Source organism: Drosophila subobscura, chromosome J, assembly GCF_008121235.1.
Source record: "Drosophila subobscura isolate 14011-0131.10 chromosome J, UCBerk_Dsub_1.0, whole genome shotgun sequence".
Taxonomy (NCBI): Eukaryota; Metazoa; Arthropoda; class Insecta; order Diptera; family Drosophilidae; genus Drosophila; species Drosophila subobscura.
The window spans coordinates 14274168-14289834 of NC_048532.1; the positions used below are offsets into that span (position 1 = coordinate 14274168).

Consider the following 15667-nt stretch of genomic DNA (forward strand, 5'->3'; position numbering starts at 1 on the left):
GGTTCTGGGTCTGGGTCTGGGGCTGCGGCTTCATGCCTGGCCTAATGAGAGACTCCACACGGCAGGCAGACAGAGCAGAGAGCTAAGCCAGCTAAGCAGGCCGTAAATAATACGCCGAACATGCAGCAATCTGTGTTTTTCTTTTTGCACCGCTGGCCATTAATTATTTAATAACTTTGATTCATGCAGAGCTTCGACTTCGACTTCGACTGCGGTTGCAATTGCAATTTCGAGTGCGAGTCTATTAAAACGTTTTATGGATTGCCCCAAAGAAGAAATCCAATCGAAAACACACAAAAACAGAAACTGGAATCCCGCTCCCGATTGTTGTGACAGTTACAAATCGCAGCAAATGATCGGAGTATCGATCATGCCGAAAGACTTACCCAGAGAGAGAGACTCTCCCAGAAATTGAGTGGAGATCGCGGCCGCTTCTGCTTCTATTCTTCTTCTGGCGATATCGTCTGCACCTCTTAACGGGTCTCTAATATTTGCATTTAAATATTTATTATTCCGATTCTGGTAACCTTTTCTTCGAAACTCGCACACAAACACGAACAACACACAGCGACGACCGACGGACGATGGGCAATGGGCGATTGATCCAATTTAATCTTCCAGCGAGCGCGGAGAGAAATGCAAATGCGATTTCTTCGTCCCACGAAAAAAAGAAAATCTCTTTTTGTTATCGTTACCGTTGTGGTTGTGGTTGTGGCTCTTGTAACCGTTTTTGTGGCTCTGCCATACACTCGCATTTATTCATATTTTAAACACACCATTAGCACTTTTTATTAGCTGCCTTTTGCTGTGATTGACTCCACTCCAACTACGACTACGACTACGACTACGACTTGGGGCTTGGGCTTGGACTGTGTCTCGATCTGGGTCTGGCGTGTACGACGACTTTGGCGCGTCTGCTCGGCTGAAACGCGAGTTGCAGACTGAATGAAGTCTGCGATCAGATGGCACACGGCTACCGCCGCCGCCGCCTGGTTGGAGTCGCTTTTCATATGGTCTTCCAGGCGCGTAGCTGGCGAACTTGTTTCGAGGGGAGACCAGGCCGAGCTGCAACGACATCTTTTACATTGTATTAATGCTGATTCTTGCCGTTTGTTATCTGCAGCTCGGTGAATCCTTAATAGAGAGCTCTCCCAGCCCCTCCCTGGCTTGACCATATCATTTGACAACTCATTTTCCCCCCCAACAAATTTATGCACTGCCGCACCACTGTCGGATCAAGTTTTGGCGGTTGCTCTGCTTTACAAGAGTCTTTAAATTGAAATTGTCGTATAATCTCTAATGGGCCATATTTGTTGGTAGCCAGTGAATTGAAGTGGAGTGGCCACGACACCGACCGGGCCAAACAAGTGCATAAGCACATGCCGCAGAGATTTTCCCAACCCCGAAACCTGTTCCCTACACAAACTAAAGTCGCTGCCAAGGCTGCTGCTTGCCGCTGCCTTTCTGCTGCATCCATTATCCATTTCCATTAGGAGCGACACAACGCAGCGGCGTTTGCTCCTGTTTTAAGCCCAAAGGCAGGCCAGAGCTGGCCCCCTAAAAACCGTTCAATGAACCGCCTCCAAAGAAAGTAACTGGCTCGCGGGGCTGTCTTCATAAAAATTGCATAATGATTGATGCCCGGGGTGAGGCTGGCCTGGCCAGACCTGGCTCTTCTCTTGTATATTGTAGCTTGTATCTTGTATCGCACATTATAATTACGATCCAATTTGTTCTCCTAGTCTTGGGCGTTTCCATTAATGGCTGATTGTTTTTCTCTTTGCAGATTCTCCAAGATAACCAAAAACCCTTAACACATATGAGGATCCCAATTTGCGGCATCTTGTGAATTTCGCTGCTGATTTGGGAATCGATTGGCGAGCTTATACGACTTTGTTCAATGGATTTCATTAAAAAAGTATTTTTCTCTGTTCCAGAATGTGGTAAGTGCGTTCTTAAGCTAACTGCCTCTTCTCCCATTTAATTGTATTTCATTTGATTCCATTTCAGGGTACGATTGCAGCAGCGGCCTACATGAAGATCTCGCCCAGGAGCTGGCCATCAAAAACAATTTAATTTAATTTAATTTATCTAATAATAGAAAATACAAATTGTACTTAATTTTGTATTTATTTATATTATTAAAAGCAGTTATTAAAATAACAAATAGTCACGGCATACTTTTGGGGTTTTCTTTATTAAACAGCATGGCATACTTTCAGGCTGGCCCATTCATACCTTTCTCTTACAAAATAAAGTAAATCAGCCATATCCTGCCTCCCTTGGGGTCCTTGAGGTCCTTGACGGATTCAAATGATTCATGAGATTACTCCGCTCACGAGGACTCGTATCACGTCTGGATCGGTTGAGAAATGGCGAAAATATAGAAATTATATCCTTAATCCTTGATGTCCTTGAAGCGAAACCGATTGAAAAGGATCGGCGAAGTTGTCCTGATTACGAAAAGGTACGGCACATCCTGATCGGCACACAGGAAACGGAGAAAACTACAAAACAGTTCTGGCCTGTTGTTGTTGTCAAGCTATTTTGTTGTACAACAAAAAATAATTGATGTACAACAAACAATAATTGTTGTACAACAAAAGTTGTTTTTGTTGTTGTCCAATAGTCACTTCATCGGCACTGAAAAAAGCAAAATCCAAGTGCCAAAAACTAGCAAGGTACCAGGCGAACATAAATCAGCAGGAAGTAGCTGGTTTTTATGTTTTTCTCTGTGTCAGAAGCTGCCTGCTACGAAACTGAACTAATTTTTAAATATTTTACAAATGCACCCCAAAAGTATGCCACATGCTTTGTTTATTTGCAAATACACCCCAAAAGTATGCCGCAATTTTTTATTTGCGCAAAATTATAAAACGGGTGCCTATGGATGTTCCTATCTATGTTCTCTATTTTTCTTAGTTTTAGCCTACGCCCCAACACCCCCCCATTAAAATTGTCTTTTCTCCGTTCTGTGATTATTTTTCCGCTCTTTGGGTATTTTTATTTTTAAAACTGCCGCAATAAAACATTAACAAGAATCATGCGCAGTCAGTGGGGATTTTGGAAAAGGTTTCGTTCTAGGGTAATTTGGAGATATAGGGATGCGGATTAATAAATGGATACAATGCGAGGATACATAGAACGTAAGGCTAAGCGACCCCGATGGGAATGCACACACTTCCACATATTTAGATGTATAATTGGGTTTGTCGCAGTAAAACAAATGCGGATGTCTTCGGATGGACTTCATCATCATCGTGGTTCCATTAAAATGCAAAGGCAAACACCGCTAGGCGTGTTTGGCAGTTGATGGGGATGGGACTCCAGAGCCTGTTCTCATCGTATGGTCATTATGTGTGCTGTGCTGTTTATTGGTAGCGAGCCAGCGAGGGCAAGGGCACAAAGCCATCGGAAATGCGGGGAGTACGTCTGATTTGAGTGCTAGAAAAGATATTGTGGCCATAAGTAATTAAACAGAAGTCAATTAGATTATGTAATTACCGCCAAATGAGCGAACCGCCACGCTTAAGCTCCTTTCGTGCCTGCAGATCGTTCCAGCAGTCCACCCAGTTAGCGTAGGCGGGCATGATGGGCGGTTGGCCAGCCATCAGACGCGAGCCACTCACAGTAGAGCATGTGGATACCACCAGCAAAGGATACAGCAGACTAGAGCAGCTGAACTGCATGAGCGCACCGTTGTACTGCCTGGCCATTTTGTCCTTGATGAAGAATTTGTTTACAATATAGATTGCGGAGCTGCTGAGTACCAGACAGGCCACATCGGCCAAAAGCTTGGGCACCACACCAGCAAAAAAGCCAGAAATTCCCTCAGTCTTCCAGATCTCCACAATCGAACCGGCTATGGATCGATAGAGAGTCTCGCGTCCAATAAACTGGGCCATCATCCGCACCGAGATCACGTGGAATGGATGCGAAGCAATAATTCCGCTCACAGTCACGACAATATCACGCTTCAGTGTCTGCTTGAACTGAGCATACCTAAAACAAATCAGACAACAAATCAGAAAAGTACTGCAGGATAAGGGTAATTGAACACTTGCTCGTCTTCCTCCGACAGATCAGTGTCCTCCTTGTTCTCCTCCAACTGGATCAGTCCCAGTTTGTCGGCCACTCGCTCGCTCACCACCATCGCCACGACGGATCCGACCAACTTAGGTGCCAGGCCGCGATAGCAACCATAGAACCCATCAATCCTCTTGATGTGACCGGCTGCAATGGTAAGAGCGATATGAAATCAATCCTGCCCGACAAGCAAGAACTTTGTACCCACTGTATTGGAAAATGTTCGGCAGCTTCATGATTGGTTTGCCCGACCACGACTTGCCGGGAATGGCTGCAATCGGCTCATATCCCAGCTGAATTAGCGTCTTGGAGTACTCAAATGGATGCAGGGCAGCACTTACGCCCAGTCGCATGCCAAATTTAATCCAACTATTCACCTCGTTATCCTCATTTTGTGAAAATGGTCCGTCCATTTTATATTTTTTTTCTATGCTTCTTCCTTTAGACGAGGGCAACACTTCCGCGCTAAATTTGGTGCTGTGCAAATTAAATACGGAACAAATTTATAAATTAACCGGCTCTGCAAATGCAAATTTTTTTTGATTACAAAACTTTTTACAAAATTGCCAAACCTGCCTCGCTTACTTTACTTATCGGTATCGATGATCAGCTGATTGAGTTTTCGGTCTACCCTCTTTACGAAACACACCCTGCAGCTTCTTTGAGATGTGTTTTTTATATCGATAACTGACTGTCATCCATCGATAATTGACGCACCTTGCTGTGCTAGCTCACCTTTGTGGTGAATATTAAATCGATGTTGTTTACATGTATCTAATATGTAGTAACAATGTAAAAACTATTTATTTATTTTTTTATTTTATATATATAGAATGGAATAAAAAGGGACTATTTAAAGCTGTCCAATCTTGTTTAAAATAGATTGATGAATTGGATAAAATGATAGATTTAGCGCTGAGAATTTCAACAAGCTAGTAATCGTAAATAGAACTGCAAAATCGAGGATATTTATGAAATGAGAAATTTGTATTTTGGGTCGTGCGGTATATCGATAAATCCGCGGTACCAGTGTGAAAGGAAGATGCATAGATATTTACTCAACATTTCATATATAGGCACGACTTTTCGGTGAGAATTTGTTAACTAGAAGCTAAATTGAGCCATGAACAACAACTATTCTTTCATGCAGTGGTATACAGAAGACCATAAACAAATTGCAACAGCAGACTGTGGACACCAATTCCGTGCAGGGCTGCTTGGATCTGGCACTAAAAGTTTTCCATCCCACCAACGAGATACAGACGGTGCTGTCCAGTCGGTAAGTGTCTCAAGGCTAAATAGACAATGGCATCACCTAATCAAAGTCATTCTCAGCACAGACGCGGGTGTTCATGCCCTGCACTCGACGGTGCATGTGGATCTGGAGCGCCGGGATGGCCAACCCTACGATACCACAACGCTGACGGGAGTTCTCAATAGGACTTTGGACAAGCAGCACCTACCCATCCGCGTGCTCAGCAGCCAAGTGGTGCCAGATACCTTCCACTGTCGCTACCACGCCATAGGGAGAACCTACTTGTATCGCTTTGCCGTCGCGCGTAATCCCCTGTTCGACGACGGGAGGCTGCGTAACAAAGGATTCGAGGCATTTGTGCCCGTGGAGGAAATCGATCGATGTTACTTTTTGATGTAAAGTATTCTGCCTGCACAGTTTCCTCTACCATTCTAATTTCTTCTTCACCCACAGTGCCCCAACCTTCGACATTGAACGCATCCAACGCGCGGCTCGCATGTTCATCGGCGTGCACGACTTTCGCACTTTCATGAGCGTCAGCCGGCAGAAGAGCCCCAGCCGTGACCATCCCATGTTTACCCTGCGCAAAATCGACGAGCTAAATATACGCCCTGGACGCACGCTTGCCCTGCCGTCGAACGCCGCTCTGGCTGCGGAAACCTACGACTATTGGGACATAGAGATCAAGGGCAAATCGTTTCTCTACAAGCAAGTGAGGCGCATTGTGGGGGCATTGCTTGCGCTGGGCAGCGACCGCATTGACGAGAAGTGCATATACCAAATGCTGACCATACCCTCTAAGCACTCCTGGGATCCCCGAGTACTTCCAGCACCAGCCTGCGGACTCTACCTCTGTCGTGTGCACTACAGAGATACAACGGACAACTAAGCCAAGCCCTAATCATGATACTGCTGTATGAGCTGCAGAAGCGGCTGGCCAATCTGAGGCCCACCACCACCGTCGTTACCACACCCACCGGTGCACGTTTCATTGAGCGTCGCAAGTCCTCTGGCAGCGAGGACGGCACAGCCACCACTCCCCAACAGCTGGAGGCGCGGCAGTATGGCTTTGTGGTGGACACAAAGCCTGACACTGTGCCCGCATGCATACTCAGTGAATTCCTCTATCTGGGCTCCCAAGATGCCGTCAGTGCGGAAAACATATTAAAGTTCAAGCTCACGCACATCCTCAGCGTTGGCATAGAAACCCCCAGCATCGAGCTACCATCGTCAGTCAAGTGCAAGTACTTACCCTGTCTGGATCTGCCCGAAACGGATCTACTGCGCTACGTGCTGCCCGTCTCCATTGACTTTATCGAGGAGGCGCGCAAGTCCCGCGGCTGCATTCTAGTCCACTGCAACGCGGGCGTCTCGCGGTCAGCCTCTGTCGTCATCGGCTACTTGATGCAGCGGCGGGACATGTGCTACGAGGATGCCTACAATCTGGTCAAGTCCTGGCGGCCCTGCATCCAACCCAATGCTGGCTTCATGCAGCAGTTGAAGAAGTCTACCAAAACATAGATATAATTAGAGGTTAAGTCGGTGTCCGCTTAACTGCATTTTAGCTTTAACTGTGTGTGTTTAGGGTGTTGTTATTGACACAATAAAAGTGTTGACAATTATTTACCATTACAAAACAATGACCAATCCATGCCCCACAAAGACAAACACGAAACAGAAACAGGACACATGTTTAAACATTAACAAAACATCAAATCTCTATTTGGTTAGTTGACAACAATTTGGTACGGATGTTCAAAATACATTACACGAGATTCTTAGCTGGATTGCACTCCGCTCTACACTCCACACTCCACTCTAGTCGCTCACCTCAAGCTAGACGAGGGTGCCCAAGTGCTGCAGATCTAACGCTGGGTGCAGCGGCGTTCCATAGAGGACATCCAGTGGGATTGCTCCTCTGGGTTCAAGCTCTCCGCTCCGACAGGCTTCCACTGCTGGTGAGGTAGGGATGCTCGTGGTAAACATTTGCTTTGTTAAGCCCTTGTCCGTCACATGTCGAACATTCAAGTTCTTTTCGGCCAACTCCTGGGGGGAAAGGCAGCGATTTGGGTTTCTGCTTCTGGGATTTTCACCTGCTTCTAATACTGGCGACAACTTAACGGATATACGGAGATCATCTACGTCACGCATTGAAGATTGGATTAATTTCGCCACTTTGTCTGCTTGGGTGACCTCTTCTGTGGCATCTGTGGCTGTAGCTGTGGGTTCTCGTTGAGTATCATTGGGGGCAACGGCAACGGCTACAGTTGTCTCGAATTCGCGACCCAAACATTCGAGCACTCCCAGTTTGGCTTTTAACTGCTCGTTGGCCGTGAATAGTTTCCGTTCCACTCGATGGATATCCGCTACCTGCGTCGACAGCTCTGTATCGAGTCGATCGATTTGCAGCATCACCTCGCTCTTGGTCTGATACGCCCGCTTCACCTGATGCCTGCGCACCTTGGCGTGCAGACTCAGTAGCAGTTCCTCCTCCCGCTGAAGCTGCTTGTTCACCGCATGAATCTTTTCCAGCCAATACACTCGTATCTCGTCCTTGACCTCCACATCGCTTGGTGTCCAAGCAGGATCCGCTCTATAATCATCTTCTGTGAATGGAATTCCATTAAATGGCAGGCTTGAGGAATGATATTTGGAGATCTTTAGCTGTACCTGTACATAAGAGAACATCCGCTGCATCTGGTTCATCTTCATCGACTTCTTCTATGGCCTGCGGCTCATCCAAGTCCTTTAAGTACGTCTCGAGTAGGTAATTCTTGCCCAACTCACGCTCCCTCACTCGATGCTTTTCCTCTTCGATTTTCAATATTTGTCGATCTTTTTCGCTATAAGAGGAGGAGGATTCATAAATATAATTGCCTGGCAGTTCGTTCTGCATAACTTACTGCAACATGGACATCTGCTGCAGGATAGTTTCGTCCTGGGCCAGTATGATGGTCAGCAGACTCTCATTCGGAGTCATGTGGCAGTTCCGCTGCTGCAATTTCCGGCTTCTCTTTGGTTGCTTGGGGTTATTCCCTCTCGTCTCTCCGCCCCAGTGATCTGTGGCCATCGGCACTTTGAGAGAGGGCAGCACTTTGTGCTTTCCCCTTCTGCGAAATCGCATGCTTCGAGAACTGTCCACGGGGCTCCCCATGCCACTGTCCTTGTCCGTTGTTGGGGTGTGTTTTCGCGCCGATGAAGTGGCTAAATGGCGTAGCTGTAGCTGACACTGAAGGGAAACATTGAGAGGGTGAACAGCGTTAGTTGAAGTTCCTTTTGGTGAACTTACTTCCTCCTTCGGTGAGGCATGACGATTGCTGATAACATCAAAGAGTCTGGCACTGCCATCGAGATACTCCTCGTAGTGCCGCTGCTTCTGCACAATCGCGTACTCCTGCTGCTTGACATTCGCTGTTGGCTTCAAGGGGTCAGCATTTGGTGGCCCCGCTTCCGGTGGATCGTCTTGGTAGCTGAGCAATGCGCAGATTAGATCCGCGCAGGTTGTGTTTGGATCCACGCCCGATATCCAGTGCTCCTCGCCATCAATCCAAATCGACAGATTGTCCGCCAACGAGGACACCGACTCGATATCCTCCCCCGCAGCATCGTCCGCTGGAACGGGCAGCATCTTCTGCGTGCGCTCGAACCGTGTCTGGTCAGTGGTCTGCATTGTGTCTGCTGGCATTCTGTGGAAATGGCACACAACAGAGAAGTGGGTTAGATATAACAACATCCCGTCCCGTCCGGCGTATAATAATATGCAAATAACTTATTGTATAAGAAGCGACGAGCATTTAACGGTTTTGGCACAAAAGCGCCGAAAACATTTGTTACATCTAATTTATGCAGACACTCTTTTGGGCTAAGAGCAAGAGCCTCACTTTAAATACACTGACCACACATCACACACTCTTCCCCATTCACTCCCGATTGAGAATGGGCCAACAGTTATTCTCTTCTTCGGCCAAACAATAGTCCCCGTTTCAGCCAGAGCTGGACGCTCGCTCGCTCACTCTCTTCAGCTGTTAACAACGTGTCAAGATCTGTAATTAGGCAATTATGCAAATCTCTGCACAATCTGCAGTGCCCGAGCCCGGTAACTGTCGCTGCTGCTCATAATAACATGTGTACTTTCGTGCTGACAAGATCGGTAACAAACTAGAACAAGCCACTGCGCGCGCGGATCTCCTCTGCTCAGCTCAGCTCTCCCCTCCATTCCGTTACTTGTGCCACCATGTAAGTGAGCCACAACGATGATGACTCACGAAGCAGGAGATGGTTTGGAGTACGGGAACGACTACGATTACGAGCGTGCTAATGGTGCACCGCAGTTTCTGTTTCTGTTTCTGTTTTGTTACAGTTTCAACTTTCTCGCGTTACACCTGTCTGTCTCTGTCTCTCGACGGTCGACAGCGGAATTCCCTCTGCGGGAATTGTGGCTTACCAGCGTGCTCAACGTCATCGCTACAACTGAGGCACGACGCGGCCGAGCGCTGAGCTTAAAAAGAAACTCCTCCATGCAGTAAGTAAGAGCGGAGGCCCAGAGACCTGTCGAAACGAAGTGGCGCTCGGCAGTTGGCAAAAGAAGCCAAGAGCAGCGCGCTAACAGTGGCCAAAGCACACACATAAACTCAGTGAGTGGTCTGTGTGGCAAGCAAAGACAAGACCCCATGTTAGCTCTGCCGAACAGATCCGCTCTGTGGCTGCTCCGACTAACAGTGGAGGAGTGTGGCGATGCGAGTGCGGGCTCTGGCATGAAGAAACACCTTTTGTTTTTTCTCTCTCTTTGAATTTTACGGTATCGTGGGTAAGTTTTATAACTTGTCCCGGCCACTCCCCTTGTACGAGAGCAGTTGCAGATGCTAAGCTAAGATATTCTTGGCCGCCAGCCAGCCAGCCAGTCCAGCTCAAGCCGAACCTGGCTCTGGCTTTGCTTTCGCTATACACTATTATGAAAGACAGAGTTTTACTATAATTACAAAGTGTATAGACGTATGCGTCAAAGAGTTTGAAGAAGAGTTTGGCTTCAACAAAGCGATAAGCGAGGCCGCGATTCAGATTTAGATTCGGATTCAGAGACCTGGGTGCCCGTGGAGCGGCTAAACTCTACTGAACTCAACTGTAACTTCACCACATTTAATTGCTGGCTACCCAAAAGCCCCGGCAGCCCAGCAGCTAGTCGATTATCATTTCAGTCCAAACAAGACTATAGACGTCTCTGTCTCTGTCTACCCCTCCACTCCACTCCACTCCACTTCGCTTTAGCTCTACCTCCACTCAGAAGTAAACTAATTTCCGAATACTCTGTACAGTTTAGACCGCAGACTGGGAAATCTTTCCACGTCTTCGTCGTTGTCTTCTACTCCGTGTCTCCGTTCATCTTTCGTGGTTATTGTTTGGGTCATTAAGTCCACAATTCTCAGCCAATTTAGACTACAAAAAATAACCTCTAAATGGAAAGAGCTCTTTCAACTCTCTAATCTGTCCAAATATGTCTGCACTGTCCACCAAAGTTGAGCGCTTTGCCTGATCAAATCAAAGGATCTTTGATGCTTATTGTAGTGCTTAAATGTAAAATGCCGCACTGGCTGCAACAAACCCATTTGTCGATTCAATTTTCTGTAGTCAGTGCGATTTGTGTTTTCTTTTGATAGTTGGCTTGGCTCTTGGCTTTTGGCCTTTCATTTTCATGAGTTACAGTTGAGGTTCTTCGATTTCGGATACCTAAAAACAACACTAAACCGGTATGAATTGCATGCATAATGCATAAATGTGTGCCACTTAATGTGCATTTATGTGCAACACGTACCATACATACACACACATGTACATACATTTGTACATATTATGTATGTACAGCCGGTTACAGGCTTGGTGTCTGTCTTTCGCAGCCCATAAGTCAAGCATTTTGTAGGTGCGACCAATTTCAAATCCAAATCCACAACCAAAACCCATTTAGCTTGCTAAATAAGGCTACAACGTACTTGTCAGAGTCCAACGCAACACCTGCCGGGCCTGGCCTGGCCTGAGTGCGAAGTGTCGATCTACGAGTATTACCAAATTTGATTAGCGAATTGCTCTTGTAATCGAGCGGATCAATTGAATATGCATTTAAATAACTCACCCAAAATCTGTGCGTCGTCGGCTGAGGCATTCCATTTGTGTAAACAAGTTTGTATCAATTGCAAACCAAAAGTGGCGGCGGCTTGGGAAATGTTCTAAGGGTTCCCCCGTATCGAATTCCATGCCATGCTCTGGGGTCGTCATTGTTTTGGTCAGGCACAGGTGAACATGCAGACGGCTCGTCTGCCACAAAAACAAAGGCGCAACATTAATCGTATCCTGTAAGCAGTAGCATAGATATAAATGAACAAACATAAGTATAGTTGTATGTATGGGAACCAGTACACAATAATAAAATCAAAAGCTGCGAAGCTACTCAGTGGCATATTACGACATCTGGCATCTGGCCTGAAGCTACCATCTCCCGACTCCAGCTGAATATCTCTCGTTGCCAGCAAACCGCTCACAAACAACGCGCTCAAAACAAGTTGTTCGTTCATTCATTTGATCTTGTTCAGCAACAGCAATAGTCAGAGCCAGAGCCACGGCCTGTTGCATGAACCGATGACGAGTGTTTCAGTCGCTAAACAAACGTCAGCGTGCGCGGTTTAGATCTTGGCCAAAGTGACCGCGCGCTCAAGTGAACTTCGGGACTGATCGATTCTCCGATCTGGCAAACACACAAAATTCCTAGCTTTGTGTGTGTGTGTATAAAAGTACGTATAAGCGAGCTCATAAAGCGAGCAATAATCTTTTTTTGGGTGCACCCACAATGAGACAACAATCGGATGTAGATTGGCGGACAACAAAGAGCTTTGACTCTGCTGGCTTCCCATGGGCCTTCCAATTACGTCAATTTCCTCTCGATTTCCCAATTGACAATTTACGTGAATTGTCGTCAGTCAATGCACCAAAGTGGCTCGGCTCTGCTCCCCAGTTATGGCAGTTGCAGCTTACGGTTTTGGCCAAGATGTACATACTTGACTTTGGCCCCAGAGCTGGGGCCGTGACACGAGCCGCAGCACGAGATGCTCCATGGACTGACCTTGCTTCTCGGGGTAACATGTAGTCAACGCGTTGAATGGTCGCACACGCAGCCATCTCTAGGGGCTACACCAAACTGGTTTGGCTGTCCGCTTCCTTTACCCCGCCTAGATGCTACCCACATAAATATATCCGAGAAAACATACCTACATAATACTCGTACTCGTAGCCAGAGACGTAGCCAAGTATGACAGATAAGTTGTCATTAAAAAGAGCCAAACTCAACGCATGCGCAACGTTGCCAAATAATTGCAAACGCGAAACAACGAAACACGCAATGGAATTTCCTTTAAATTGAATTTCGTTGAATATTTCCAGGGACAAACTCGGAGCAGCCATAGGGGAATGAGAGCAGACAAGAGCGGAGTGCAAGCAACACACCCACACACGCAGCGAAGATGCCGCGCAAGCTACTTAAATTCCTGATCATCTTCGACAACACTTCCCTGCTGTACTTCCCCGGCCAGTTCCTGTCCGGACGGGTGCTCATCGAGCTGCAGGATGAGACGCCTGCGCTGGGACTGCACTTCCATGTGGTGGGGGAGGGCGTGGTGCGAAATGGTCGCCGGCAGGAGCGCACATACGACAAGGAGAACTACATTGACTTCCGCATGCGGCTGCTAGGCGATGTGGACCAAGGCGGTCCGGCCATACTCTCGCCGGGCATACACAGCTTCCCCTTCAAGCTAGGGCTGCCCTTGGGCCTGCCATCGACGTTTCTGGGCCGCTACGGCTGGATACAGTTCTACTGCAAGGCGGCGCTGCGCGAGAACAACGGCATCATACACAAGAACCATCAGGTGTTCATAGTGATGAATCCCATCGATCTGAACCTAGAGAAACCGATTTTAGCAGTGAGTAAATCAACTCATCCTCAAACCCAGATATTGTTATACTTACGCTGCTCCTTGGTATCCTTTCGCACAGCAACCGTTCACCTGTGAGGTGGAGCACAAGCTCGGCGTCGTCTGCGTGGGTGGAGGTCAGATTAAGTGCCGTGTGTCCCTGGATAGGGGTGGCTATGTGCCCGGGGAGAACATTCTGGTCACAGCGTTCATCTCGAACTACAGCAATGTGTCCATTAAGCGCACCAAGGCGTCCCTCACAGAGGTAGGCAGCACAGTTAGACGCAGCTTTGATCAGCACTCATTCATTTCTTATTCGCTTCCCTTTCAGACAATCGAGTACTTGGCGCGCGGCAAGGTGCTGCAGACGGAGAAGCGGGAGCTGGCTGTGCTGGTGCGCGGAAAGATACGGCCGGGTGCGAAGGATGAGTGGCACAACGAGAGCTTGTATGTGCCACCGCTGCCGCCGACCAACTTGCACGGCTGTCACTTGATCAAAATATCCTACGATGTTTTCTTTGTGATCGAGCCAAAGTCGATGGAGAAGGAGATCAAGCTGCAGCTGCCCATTGTGCTGGCGACCTATCCATTCCGGAACAACTCCGGCGATGCAGCCAATGCGAACACGTGGCCAGAATCGGTGCTAAAGCCGGACACGCACACGCATTACCCCTCAACGTTGCCAATATTCAGGCCATGGATGCACGAGAAACCAAGCGAAGCATAGCAAGCAGCACACACACACATTCACAGTTATTGTTAACAACAAATTGCGCCATAAAACTAATTTAAACCTATTTAACTTGTGTGTACCGTTTCCAATGTGTTGAGACTTACGACTTACCTGTTGTTTCATGTAATTAAATAATCCGAAAATCATCAACTAATTTCGCCTTGCCGGCGTAGATGATTTCTCCGGGGAAATTGTTTTCGTCTTTTCTTTTATTTACCACAGACCTTGTGGGCTCGTTCCCACACACGTTTGGACTAATTATATAATTATTAAAATATGACACAAAAAAAAAGTATGTTTCGTACATTGCCAATTCCGTTATTCGCTTAAAATTACTGTAGATGCCAGAGATGCAATTTGTCTCTTGCGGCTGGTATTTAAGTCAATCGATAGTCTAGTATATAATACAGGTGCATTTCCGAAAATATCGCGTACATATCGATAAAGTGGAAATTACAGAAAAATGAAAACATTGGCCTACTTCGACGGCCTAATCCTGATTGTTTTTCTTATAGGCACGAATGGTGACTGCGGGTGCAACAAGCTGGACAGGGAGGCGCCTGTCGTGGAGGAGTCGGATAAAGTGTGCAAGCAACAGGCACGCAACACGAACGGGCACTATCGCGACTATTATGCTGAGCTGGAGCCCGAGATCGAGGGCATGTCCCTGATCCCCGGTGGAAGCGTACACATTGGCACCGACAATCCGCACTTCCAGGCTGACCGGGAGTCGCCCGAGCGATTGGTGATGCTGAAGGACTTCTACTTGGACAAGCACGAAGTGTCCAATGCAAAGTTCGAGGAGTTTGTGTCGGCCACCAACTACACGACGGAGGCGGAACGGTTTGGCGATAGCTTCTTGTTCAAGACTCTGCTCAGTGCGGCAGAGCAGAAGCGACTCGAGGACTACCGCGTGGCCAGTGCTCCCTGGTGGTACAAGGTCAGTGGAGTGGGCTGGCGAAATCCCAACGGCGTCGACACCAGCCTGAACGGTGAAGTCTTTATATATTTACGTTGGTTCCTCTTGCTGACATCTGATTCCATGTTTGTATGCAGGTCTCGAGCAGCATCCCGTGGTGCATGTGTCCTGGCGCGATGCTGTTGCCTACTGCACCTGGGCCGGCAAACGTCTTCCCAGCGAAGCGGAATGGGAGACGGGGTGCCGTGGGGGCAAGCAACGCAAACTCTTTCCGTGGGGCAACAAGCTGATGCCCAAGGAGCAGCACTGGCTTAACATCTGGCAGGGTGACTTTCCTGATGGCAACACTGCTGACGATGGATACGAGACCACCTGCCCCGTGGACAGATACCGCCAGAATGTGTACGACCTCTACAACATGGTGGGCAATGTCTGGGAATGGACTGCGGACTTGTGGGACACGAGCGACGTCAGCGAGAGTCCGAACCGTGTGAAGAAGGGCGGCTCCTACTTGTGCCACAAGTCCTACTGCTTCCGCTACCGCTGTGCGGCTCGTTCGCAAAACACCGAGGACAGCTCGGCCGGAAATCTGGGCTTTCGATGTGCCAAGGATGCGTGAAACGGCATGGCTTGTGTGTTGGTCTTCGTTCTTTGGATCTTTTGTACGTTTGTGAGGAAGCAATTTGAAATTATACTCACATTGGTGATTCTTAGACTATCTT

The 15667-nt window shown here is 47.7% G+C and overlaps 7 protein-coding genes across 8 annotated transcripts in view; 4 read left to right on the plus strand and 3 right to left on the minus strand.

Annotated features, from left to right (window-relative positions):
- LOC117892907 overlaps positions 1 to 928 on the minus strand; it is a 27427-nt gene extending 26499 nt beyond the window's left edge. Inside the window, exon 1 of the mRNA XM_034799216.1 lies at positions 387 to 928. The gene's annotated coding sequence lies outside the window, so the exon portion shown is untranslated. The remainder of the gene's footprint in view (positions 1 to 386) is intronic.
- Positions 1 to 6256, plus strand: part of LOC117892915 (tRNA pseudouridine synthase-like 1) — an 11688-nt gene extending 5432 nt beyond the window's left edge. Inside the window, exons 2-5 of the mRNA XM_034799228.1 lie at positions 5117 to 5175; positions 5237 to 5365; positions 5422 to 5736; positions 5795 to 6256. Of these exons, the coding sequence (XP_034655119.1) occupies positions 5129 to 5175; positions 5237 to 5365; positions 5422 to 5736; positions 5795 to 6230 (927 nt within the window). The 5' untranslated portion in view covers positions 5117 to 5128 and the 3' untranslated portion in view covers positions 6231 to 6256. The remainder of the gene's footprint in view (positions 1 to 5116; positions 5176 to 5236; positions 5366 to 5421; positions 5737 to 5794) is intronic.
- On the minus strand, positions 3182 to 4562 carry LOC117892914 (mitochondrial carrier homolog 2). The gene is made up of 4 exons (XM_034799227.1): positions 4295 to 4562; positions 4065 to 4233; positions 3505 to 4002; positions 3182 to 3444 (listed from the first exon to the last, which is right to left on the minus strand). Exons 1-4 carry the CDS (start codon positions 4497 to 4499, stop codon positions 3372 to 3374), a joined length of 945 nt encoding a protein of 314 aa, XP_034655118.1. The 5' UTR covers positions 4500 to 4562; the 3' UTR covers positions 3182 to 3371.
- Positions 6219 to 6978, plus strand: LOC117892917 (dual specificity protein phosphatase 19). Its single transcript, XM_034799232.1, has one exon. It carries the CDS (start codon positions 6245 to 6247, stop codon positions 6860 to 6862), a length of 618 nt encoding a protein of 205 aa, XP_034655123.1. The 5' UTR covers positions 6219 to 6244; the 3' UTR covers positions 6863 to 6978.
- LOC117892910 (ras association domain-containing protein 10) lies at positions 6710 to 14317 on the minus strand. 2 transcript variants are annotated; one of them, XM_034799221.1, is made up of 8 exons: positions 14138 to 14317; positions 11466 to 11683; positions 11326 to 11385; positions 8631 to 9027; positions 8245 to 8570; positions 8012 to 8184; positions 7172 to 7947; positions 6710 to 6848 (listed from the first exon to the last, which is right to left on the minus strand). In XM_034799221.1, exons 1-7 carry the CDS (start codon positions 14171 to 14173, stop codon positions 7178 to 7180), a joined length of 1980 nt encoding a protein of 659 aa, XP_034655112.1. In that variant the 5' UTR covers positions 14174 to 14317; the 3' UTR covers positions 6710 to 6848; positions 7172 to 7177. The 2 variants fall into 2 exon arrangements, with proteins under 2 accessions (XP_034655112.1, XP_034655113.1); XM_034799222.1 differs by lacking the exons at positions 6710 to 6848; positions 11326 to 11385 and having other exon boundaries at positions 7038 to 7947.
- On the plus strand, positions 11977 to 14163 carry LOC117892911 (arrestin domain-containing protein 4). Its single transcript, XM_034799224.1, has 4 exons — positions 11977 to 12120; positions 12767 to 13302; positions 13376 to 13558; positions 13625 to 14163. The coding sequence occupies exons 2-4, from the start codon at positions 12847 to 12849 to the stop codon at positions 14018 to 14020; spliced, it is 1035 nt and encodes a 344-aa protein (XP_034655115.1). The 5' UTR covers positions 11977 to 12120; positions 12767 to 12846; the 3' UTR covers positions 14021 to 14163.
- A 139-nt stretch (positions 14318 to 14456) lies between the features above and the next one.
- LOC117892912 (formylglycine-generating enzyme) lies at positions 14457 to 15664 on the plus strand. Its single transcript, XM_034799225.1, has 2 exons — positions 14457 to 15018; positions 15083 to 15664. Exons 1-2 carry the CDS (start codon positions 14490 to 14492, stop codon positions 15562 to 15564), a joined length of 1011 nt encoding a protein of 336 aa, XP_034655116.1. The 5' UTR covers positions 14457 to 14489; the 3' UTR covers positions 15565 to 15664.
- Positions 15665 to 15667: the final 3 nt, after the last annotated feature.

What these genes read in the sequence shown, in the direction of transcription:
- LOC117892914 (XM_034799227.1), bottom strand. Translation starts at nt 4,499, where the DNA reads ATGGACGGACCATTTTCACAAAATGAGGATAACGAGGTGAATAGTTGG. An exon ending in GATCTGTCGGAGGAAGACGA is followed by an intron (nt 4,003 to 4,064) that starts GCAAGTGTTCAA and finishes GATTTGTTTTAG; the next exon opens with GTATGCTCAGTTCAAGCAGA. An exon ending in GGCGGTTCGCTCATTTGGCG is followed by an intron (nt 3,445 to 3,504) that starts GTAATTACATAA and finishes TATCTTTTCTAG; the next exon opens with CACTCAAATCAGACGTACTC.
- LOC117892917 (XM_034799232.1), top strand. Translation starts at nt 6,245, where the DNA reads ATGATACTGCTGTATGAGCTGCAGAAGCGGCTGGCCAATCTGAGGCCC.
- LOC117892911 (XM_034799224.1), top strand. Translation starts at nt 12,847, where the DNA reads ATGCCGCGCAAGCTACTTAAATTCCTGATCATCTTCGACAACACTTCC. An exon ending in TAGAGAAACCGATTTTAGCA is followed by an intron (nt 13,303 to 13,375) that starts GTGAGTAAATCA and finishes CCTTTCGCACAG; the next exon opens with CAACCGTTCACCTGTGAGGT. An exon ending in CCAAGGCGTCCCTCACAGAG is followed by an intron (nt 13,559 to 13,624) that starts GTAGGCAGCACA and finishes CTTCCCTTTCAG; the next exon opens with ACAATCGAGTACTTGGCGCG.
- LOC117892910 (XM_034799221.1), bottom strand. Translation starts at nt 14,173, where the DNA reads ATGATTTTCGGATTATTTAATTACATGAAACAACAG. An exon ending in TTAATTACATGAAACAACAG is followed by an intron (nt 11,684 to 14,137) that starts GTAAGTCGTAAG and finishes TACTGCTTACAG; the next exon opens with GATACGATTAATGTTGCGCC. An exon ending in ATGCCTCACCGAAGGAGGAA is followed by an intron (nt 8,571 to 8,630) that starts GTAAGTTCACCA and finishes GTTTCCCTTCAG; the next exon opens with TGTCAGCTACAGCTACGCCA.
- LOC117892912 (XM_034799225.1), top strand. Translation starts at nt 14,490, where the DNA reads ATGAAAACATTGGCCTACTTCGACGGCCTAATCCTGATTGTTTTTCTT. An exon ending in CGTCGACACCAGCCTGAACG is followed by an intron (nt 15,019 to 15,082) that starts GTGAAGTCTTTA and finishes GTTTGTATGCAG; the next exon opens with GTCTCGAGCAGCATCCCGTG.